The sequence below is a fragment of the Aethalodelphis obliquidens genome, unplaced genomic scaffold (genome assembly GCF_003676395.1).
Source record: "Aethalodelphis obliquidens isolate GAN/ISIS:26980383/991018 unplaced genomic scaffold, ASM367639v1 scaffold28, whole genome shotgun sequence".
Lineage (NCBI taxonomy): Eukaryota > Metazoa > Chordata > Mammalia > Artiodactyla > Delphinidae > Aethalodelphis > Aethalodelphis obliquidens.
Window position 1 is genome coordinate 21069335 of NW_020837972.1, and position 9783 is coordinate 21079117.

Below are 9783 nucleotides of genomic sequence, written 5' to 3' on the forward strand. Positions count from 1 at the left end.
CTTGGTTTCTTAGCTCAGCAAAAGTCATTGCCGACTTCTGACCTACTGAACTGTAAAATAATGAATTTGTGTTTGTTTCAAGGCAGTTTCATTTGTGGTAATTTGTTACAGCAGCGATAGGAAACTAATACATTCCCTAAACGTACAAAGACTGTTCAAAAGATAATGAGCACGGAAAAAAAAAAAAAAAAAAAAAAAGACAGGAAAGAGGAGACACAGGACAACGCTGTGCAGGGTCTGAGGTGGACAGGACAGGGCAGTGACATTCTGGAAGGTGTCCTTGCCTTGTGTCCACTGAAAAAAAATACAAAACGTGAGAGTTGTGAGTTAAGTTTTATTTGGGGGCAACATGAGGATGATAGCCCAGGAGACAGCCTCTCAGGAGCTCCGAGGAACTGCTCCGCAGAGGTTGGGGGCCGGGGGTCAGTAGATAAGTGACTCTGGTGAGGGGGTGCGTGCAGGCGAGCACACATCTTGGCAGAAGGTGGCTGCGCGTCACGAGGAGCAGGTGTCACCATTAATGATGTTAGTGCTTTTCTAGACATGAGGAAATACTAGAATTGGGCTCTTAACGTCTTCCCCTGAAAATCTCTTAACTATCTGAAGACCTGTTCTGCCAGTTTTCCCCAGAGCACCGAGGGCCTCCTTCCTGATCTCCACCCAGAGCTCCTTTCAGGGGGTGTTGAAGGTCAGCGGCTGCAGTGGCCAGTGACTTCACCCTTGTAGACCAGATGGTGAGTGACCGTTTTTGGTCACTTGCTGCAAAGGGAAATGTAAGAAGAGACCCAGGCAATGAAGACTCAGTTCGTCAAAACTCAGTCTGGGCTCTCGTCTCTGCTCCATCTCTGTATCCTTCTCCTTGGTAAAGCTCCTCTACGACCTCACGATGATGTAAATGGGTGTCTCTCTGCCGCAACCTCTCCTCTGAGCCCCAGAAACTAAAGTCCCCTGCACTTGGCCCTTTTCCTTTCCAACCATCCTGGGAACTTGGCTGGAAAAAGTAGAACTCTCCTGAAATGGAAGACGATGGGGGTGAAAAACAACAAAAATTCCTTATTCGGAGGTAGGGGTGAGAGTTGTGATCTGAAAGCTTTGAAATACATTTTGCCTTTGCTTTATGGAATTGAAAAAAGTGGTAAAAAAAGATTATTGGGGCTTCCCTGGTGGCGCAGTGGTTGAGAGTCCACCTGCCGATGCAGAGGACACGGGTTCGTGCCCCGGTCCGGGAAGATCCCACATGCCGTGGAGCGGCTGGGCCCGTGAGCCATGGCCGCTGAGCCTGCGCGTCCGGAGCCTGTGCTCCGCAACGGGAGGGGCCCCAACAGTGAGAGGCCCGCGTACCGCAAAAAAAAAAAAAAAAAGATGACAACATGGTGATGTGGCCGGTATAGTCCCTACACTGCTTGTGCTCCCATAAAAGCACAGGTTTTTGCTGGTCCAAAGGGATCGGACCCACTTGGAGGGCAACTTAGGAACAGCTCCAAGTGTGAAAGGGCAGGGGGTTCTTTCCGGGGTGGTGAAAATGTGCATGGATTATGGCAATGATGGCACAATTCTGCGAATATACCAAAAACTGTATTGACTCTCAATTCTACGCTAAAAAGTATAAAAAGGCATTTGAACATGTGTAGCCCTCCTCCACTCTTCTGTACCACAGAACACAGAATATAGTTTGGCTACTTTATCTGGGTTCCCAAGAGTGGGATGTTCACTAACACCATTTTCAGTGCCTGGGAGAAAAGTTCATTTATTACATACAATGGATGCCTTAGGCCAGGCAGAAGGCGTCATTCTCATGGAAACCCTGGTGGAGAAAGTGGTGGGTATCTGAAATGCTGGAAAACTGGGAATGGCCTAGAAGTTTCACCAAAGGGATAATGGTTGAATCAATCCATTTGTCTAATGCACTAACCTGCAGCTATTAAACAGAATAACACAGATGCAGATAGACTGACATACAGATATTTCCATGATCAACAGCTAAATTTAAAAGAAAATTGCACCATAATGTGATACTGCTTCACACCCACTAGAATGACATTTATTTAAAAAGACAGATTAAAACAAGTCTTGGCAAGGTGGTAGAGAGATTGGAACACATACACTGCTAATAGGAATGCAAAATCTGACAGCCGCTTTGGAAAACAGTCTGACAGTTCCTCAAATGCTCAAACGTAGAGCTACCATATGACCCAGCAATTCTACTCCTAGGTATATACCCAATGGAAAGGAAAACATATGTCCTCTTAAAAATGTGTACATGAATGTTCATAGCGAATGTTTTTCACAATAGCCAAATGTGTTTACAAAGTGTAAATAACCCAAGTGTCCATCCACTGATGAAGGAACAAAAAGTGGTGTAACCATACGATGGAATATTACTCACCCATAAAAAAGGAACGAAGGGCTGAAACCTGCTATCACACGTGTGAATCTTGAAAACGTGGTGCTGAGGGAAAGAAACCAGGAACGGGGACTTCCCTGGCAGTCCAGTGGTTAGAACTCTGCACTTCCACTGGAGGGGGCAAGGGCTCGATCCCTGGTCAGGGAACTAAGATCCTTCATGCCACGCAGTGCGGCCAAAAAATTAAAAATTAAAAAAAAAAGGAAACCAGGTACAAGAGGTCACATAGGGTGTGATTCCATTTCCATGAAATGTCCCGCATAGGCAAATCCACAGAGACAGAGTGCAGGCTAGTAGTCGTCAGGGACCTGGGAGAGGGGTGCAGGGAGTGGCTGCTGCTGATTACAAGGTGTCTTTCCTGGGTGGTGAAAATGGGCGTGGATTACAGTGCTGGTTGCACAACTCTGTAAACATACTAAAAGCCATCAAATTGTACTCTTTAAATGGATTCACTGTATGATATATGAAGTATATCTCGATAAAGCAAGCAAGCAACAAAGTTGCAGGGGAGGGACTTCCCTGGCATTTGCTGCAAGTGGCAAAACTTCACTCTTTTTTATGTCTGAGTAGTATTCCATTGTGTGTGTGTGTGTATATATATATATATATATATATATATATATATATATATACACACATATATATATACACACACACACACACACACACCCTGCACCTTCTTTATCCATTCATCTGTCGATGGACATTTAGTTTGCTTCCATGTCTTGGTTATTGTAAATAGCACTGCAGTGAACAGTGGGGTGCGTGTGTCTTTTCGAATTAGAGTTTAGGTCTTTTCCAGATATATGGCCAGGAGAGGGACTGCTGGATTATATGGTAGCTCTATTTTTAGATTTTTTAAGGAACCTCCATACTGTTTAGAAAGATTTTTTAAAAGTTAGACAAATAACAACGTCAAGATTATAATTTAATTTTAGCCAAAGTAATCGTCATAATCTGTATAGAGCTAAAGCATGCAAAGGAGGTTATAATCTGTACTAGTCATCATCTCTTGATGGGCTAGGGTGAGACGTGGCAAGGTACTCTCATTTTCTACTTTATATATTTTTTCATTGTTTGAATTTTTACAGCAAGCAGGTACTGTCTGAGAACAAAAAAATTGAGATGGGGAGTTTTTTTTCATTTAATTTTTATTTTATATGGAAGTATAGTCGATTTACAATGTTGTGTGGTTCTAGGTGTCCAGCAAAGTGATTCAGTTATATATATACTCATATCCATTCTTTTTTGCACATTCTTTTCCCATATAAGCTATGACAGGATATTGAGTAGACTTCCTTGTGCTATACAGTGGGTTCTTGTTTGTTATCTATTTATATATATAGTAGTGTGTATCTGTGTGCATCTGTTAATCCCAAATTCCTAGTTTATCCCTCTCACCCACCTTTCTGATAGGGGATGTTTTTAACTGCACAGATAAAACCAGTAGCATCCCAGCTGTTGGTCTTCCTGTGCTGTGTGTCCTCAGCTGGGCCACATGCGTCCAAAGCACCTTGCAGAGCTCACGCACCATCTCCTCTCCACCGCTTCCTTCACAGTGGCGTCGATCCTGAACAGAATTTTGATTGTGGTGAATCGTCCGCCGTTCGCCCAGATACCGCATCACCGTCCTTCTTCTATGCGCATCACCGTGTTTCTTCTTTGCGACGTGTCCTTTTCGCCCTAGCCCCTAAAAGTCCTTCTCAGAGGTATGAGCCAGGCGCCTCGGTTATAAATTCATCTGGTAAGTCACAGCACACGTGACCCGTCAGCACCGGAACACCAAATGGTTCTCCAGGGGTCTGAAAATTATGATTCTCTCCACATGTCCGCCCTTCAACAAAGCAGCATCCGTACAGACAGGCTCCGACCTTCACAAGTTTGCTGAATGCCAGGGAGGGTCGGGAATATTCCTCGGGCTGACAGAGCCCAGGGCCCTGATGCTGGCTCAGACGTGATTACATCTTGCAACCAGCATCTTATCCAGGTGATTTGCCGCTGGACTTCTTACTCTTCCCCAGCCTGATAAAACGATGACGATAGAGCCTTTTCCAATCCCACGGGGGAAAACAGATCTCAGCTGGACCCACCACCGACAGCACGTTTTGAAAATGAAGCACATTTTTTTCCTTTAAATGAAAGACTTTGTCAAGGTTTATGGTGAAGCAGGTCTAAATAACCTTGTAATTCATTCTCATCAGGGCCCTGGAGTTAAAGTCAATGCGTGAGTAGCCAGGGAGGAAGGTGGGGTCTCCATCATTCCCAGGAACGGACATTTAGATGGAAAGTGGTAAGCGGAGCTGGGGAACATTTTGCACTCAAGGCAAAAGTCGTCTCATTACCAGGTAAGGAAATTTCCCTTGTCTTCCACTATCAATTTTGTCAATGTTGCCAGAAGCAAGAGAAGAGATTTTTGTTGTGGTTCTTATCCAACTGTAAAGAGCACATTTGCTCTGTTGAAGACTGGAACCGAAAGGGATGAGGCTTGAGGGGGAAACAGCTGCCCCTCGGGTTTGGTGGGACGGGCAGGGTGGCCTCATCGGGATCGAGGTCCTTACTCTGCCACCACGTGACAACGACATCCCGAGATGCGGCCTGGCTCGGACAAGCTTATCACTCAGCGCTCTCCCCAGTCCTTTAAATATTCGCTCCACATTTTAAAAACTTCCCTATTAATCCATGCATTCAGTTAAGGACTGTTCTGTGTGTGGGAGCTCATTTCTAGGCAACGAGGGCGCTACAATGAATAAGACAAAAGCAAACCCCCTGAAGTCATGCATCTTACATTTTCCTGGAGAAAGACAGCGGATAAAGAAGCAACTAAGTAAAACCCTTAATAAAAAGTTATATTGTTAGCTATGCTAACGATGTGCAGGAAGTTTGAAAACATTGTGTCACGTGAACGAAGCCAGGCACAGAAAGCCACGCATTAAATGACTCCACTTACATGAAATGTCCCAGAAGAGGCAAGTCCAGACACAGAGAGTACATCGCGCAGCCAGGGGCTGGGGGAGGGGAAACGGGGGCACTGCTGGTGGGTACCTTCTCTGATGATGAGAATGCTCTAAAGCTGACGTGAGGATGGATGCCCACGTCTGTGAATATACGGAAAACCACTGAGCTGTGTATTTTCAAAAGGTGACGTGGGATATATGTGAATGATGCCTGCTGTGTGTTTTTGCTGAGTAAATGCTGCCCCGGGACAATGTGACTTAGTAACTGCCTATTGCTGATCCTGAGTTCATGGGTCAGCTGGGGGGATTCGGCTGACCTTGGCTGGTTGCTCGCGGGTCTGTGGTCAGCTGGAAAGATGGCCGAGGACTGGTGATGGCCTCACTCACGTGTCTGGTCATTGGCTTGCTGTCGGCTGGGCGAGGGGACGTGAGTGGACCATGCGTCACCTTCCACCGGACTGGTGTGGGCTTGTGCCCATGGTGCCTGCAGGATCCTGAGGAATGGCGTTTGAGGCTTCCGGAGACCTTGGAAGTGACACAGCGTCACTTCCGCTACATCCTGTGAACCAAGGCAAGTCCCCGAAACAGCCCCGAATCAAGAGTCTAGACTCTTGTTTTAACAGCTCTAGTAGGATATCATTCACACACCATCTAATTCACTCATGTGAAGTGTACATTTCAATGGCTTTTAGTGTATTCACAGTTCCGCATCCACCACCACAATCACCTTTAGGACATCCTTACTACCCCCCAAAGGAAACTCTTCACCCGTTAACCTCACCCCCTAACCCTCCGATCCCCACCCCAGCCCTGAGCCATGACTCCTTTCTGTCTCTGTGGATTTGCTTGTTCTGAATATTTCATACAAATGGAATCATACAGTACATGGCCTTTTGTGTCACATTTCTTTCACTTACACGTTTTCAAGGTTCATCTGCGTGGTAGCCTGCATCCCTACTTCAATCTTTTAATTGCTCAACAATATTCCATTATATGGAGGCCCCATATTTAACAGTTACAGACGCCTAGAATATTCTCCACTTCTTTATGGGGGAGTGGCAGAGTCACACTGCAAGGAACACGGATGCAGGATGGGGGAGAATGGAGCCCATTTTTGCCAATAATCTACCCGGCAGCATACATCAGTCCACATAATTTGGAGAGTGATTCAGCTGAATCTGGGTGAAGTCTGTGTTCCCTTTGCGGCAGACGTGGGTTCCCTGCTCAGCAGTGAGTCCTGCTTTTCTTGTTTGCATCGATCTTGTACAAGTGACAATAAGCCCAGTCTCAGGGGATGAATCATGATTGACCCAAGCCAAGCATGGCAATCCCATTCCTTTTGTCAAAAACTAGTCCAAGGTAGACATGTGACGCCCTCTGGCCAATGACGATTAAGTGGAGTCCGCTGGGGGTCTCAGAGAAAGAGCTTCTTCCCTCGCAAAGCAAGAGCTCAGCGCAAGGCCTCTTGGCCTATTTCCCCAAGATTTTTAAGGGTCATTTTGGCCCTGTGCGATTTCTGCCCTTTGCGCTGTCTACAGAACTCTCGTCACGTGTACTGGATTGAATATCACGCCTCCCCCCAAATTCGTGTCCACCTGGAACCTGAAAATGTGACCTTATTTGGAAATGGGATCTTAGAGATGGAATCACAACAGGATGAGGTCCTTCTAGTCTGGGGTGATCACCAATCCAATGACTGACGTCCTTATAAGAAGAGGGAAATTCAGACACAGAGGGACACGGCAGAACACGACGGAATGAGGACAGCAGAGATTAGCCTGATGTGTCTACACACCGAGGACTGCCAGCCTCAGGCTGCTAGGAGCCAACCCTGACACCGCCTCGACTGGACGTTCAGCCTCCAGACTGAGAGGGAGCGAATTTCTGTTGTTTTAAGCCACTCCGTTGCGATACTTTGTTATGGCAGCCCTATGAAAGGCATGCACCACGAGTTCCAGAATTTTTAAAAAATGGACAAATTCCTTACAGCCAACCACAGGGACAGGAAGTGGGAGCCTGTCTGGGGACTAGAGGTGGAGGCGGGAGGTGGAACGGGAGAGGAGACGGCACTCAGGGCTCCGGACGAGGCTTGCATCACACACTCCCATCCTCACTTTCAAGCCCTCTGTGCCCAGAGCATCCCTTGCTCCCAAGCTCAGCTCACCTGGGATGGGACAGGGTGTTTCTCTGCCAGCAAACAAGTGACCTTCGTCGTGATGACTAGCGTAAAAGCCTCCGGCGTGCCCCAGTCCCCTCCTCTTGATCGTAGGAAAGAAAATATACAGTTTCTCATTTTAAAGGATTATGGGCCGTGGATGCCCGCTTTCCATGTGTTAGGAGCACATAAAAATGTTGGAGCAATGGAAGTGAATAACTTGAGGTCTGCATACAATAAAGTAATTTTATTTTCTATTATAAAGCAGTTTGGCTTGAGGTGACAAAAAGATGTTGATATTTGGGAGGACTGGAGTTTCTCCTTCGGTCAAGGACAAGGGTTGGTCTCTGGGAAGTCATTTAATTACCTACGACTGAGGCTCTGGACTGATTCTTCACGTAAGAACTTGGATGAGTTTGGACATCCCAGGGAATGGTACCTGTGTGTCATTATCATCATATGATACCCTGAGATTGTGTCTCCAGGGTCGCCACTTAGTTGATCTGTGCATGTGTATGCGCACACACACACACAAACACCTCACAGACACGCCTCCCCACATGCAGATGCATACACACAAACACATGCACGTGAACTCACATGCACACACGTAGACACGCAAAGACATGTGCACACACAGATACATGTGCACATGCATAAATACACACGTGCACACATGCACACACACACACACACAAAAACCTGACATTCATGGTCCCTGCACACACACATATAGATGCAGACACACATGAACACATACACACACATGAACAGTCATCAACACACTCAGATACGCACACTGACACACATGCACACATACACACACCGCTCTCCCTACCTGACCACAGTCCCCCCGATCTCACCCCCAGTAGGCGTGTTCAGTCTGCTGTGGTGTGGTGGTCTCCTTGGGGTCTGATACTGGGGGTCCCAGGAAAACGTGGACCTCCTGAGGCCCTGCTGCTTCCCTGCTGACTGTGTGGACAACCTCTTAGGGAAGGATCATGAGATGAAACTCCTAGATCCTGACAAACCATGTGGATCCTGTCCCCACCCCTTGCCCTTCTTCCCCGAGCCCTGCCACCCAGGGAACTGTTGCAGGCAGGGACCCTGATTGCAGGGCTAGTAATCTGAGGAACAGAGGAATCACCACGACAGCAGCCGCTGCCCACAGGTGCCGAGAGGTCCGCGGAGAATGTGCTGCTCTGCTTCCCATCAGAGTGGGCCTGGGAGAGGGAGCCCTTCACCTCCCGGTGTAATCAATGCTCTCTTTTCCACTACTGTCTCTTCCTACCACGAGGGGTCCCTCAGAACACTGCCTTCTTCTGTTGAGGCGATGCTCACGTTGCAACATGACAACGCGGTGATGTTCAGTACATTCACGTCCTTGTGCCGCCATCACCTCCAGAGCGATTCCATCCCATAAAAGAGAAACCCTGTGCCCACCAGCCCTCACTCCCTATTCCTCCCCTCTCAGCCCCTGGCACCCATCAGCCTGCTTTCTGTCTCTATGGCAGACCTTTCACGTAAATGGAATCTTACAGTTCGTGGCCTTCCGTGTCTGGCTTCTTTCACTTAACATCATATTCTTGAAGTTCATGCATGTCGAAGCTTGTATCCGTACTTCAATCCTTTTTATGGCTGAACACTATTCCAGTGTACGGATAGATCACATTGTTTCCATTCATGCACTGATGGGCATTTGGGCTATTTTCACCTTTTGGCTGTTGTGAATAGAGCTGTCTTGAATAGTTGTGTAAACGTTTTCTGTTTGAACACCTGTTTTCCATTCTTTTAGGTAGGAGCCCAGGAATGGAATTGGTGGGTCATATGGTCATTCTGTTTAACTTTTTGAGGGCCTGACAAACTGTTTCAGCCTTTTTATTTAGCTTAAACTTTTAAAATAATTAAATCTAACACAAATACAGAAAGCTAAAAAGACAGAAAAAATTTCAATTTATTATTTAAATTATATTATATAAATTATTATATTAATAAGTAATTAATACACAATTATAAGATGAACAGGCTGGTAACTAGCTGGCATATAACTGGTATACCATCCAACCCAGAAGCCCCCCGTGTATGCCCCCCACAATTATAATTCCACCTGTTCCTTAAGAGTAGCTACTATCTTGACATTTATGCATCATTTTTTTTTTATTTTTATTTATTTTTTACGTATATATTTTTGTATTTATATATATATTTTTTGATGTGGACCATTTTTTTTTTTTTTTTTTTTTGCGGTGCGCGGGCCTCTCACTGTTGTG

At 46.2% G+C, this 9783-nt stretch overlaps 1 protein-coding gene across 6 annotated transcripts in view; it reads right to left on the minus strand.

Moving 5' to 3' along the window:
• SLC15A4 (solute carrier family 15 member 4) overlaps positions 1-9783 on the minus strand; it is a 106106-nt gene that overhangs the window by 39863 nt on the left and 56460 nt on the right. The window contains exon 8 of one of the 6 annotated variants that reach the window (XM_027125131.1): positions 2244-2762. The exons of 4 other annotated variants lie outside the window; for them this stretch is intronic. In XM_027125131.1, the coding sequence (XP_026980932.1) occupies positions 2695-2762 (68 nt within the window). In that variant the 3' untranslated portion in view covers positions 2244-2694. Of the gene's footprint in view, positions 1-2243; positions 2763-3696; positions 3975-9783 lie in introns of those variants that run through there. One more of the 6 variants, XM_027125135.1, reaches the window with a different exon arrangement.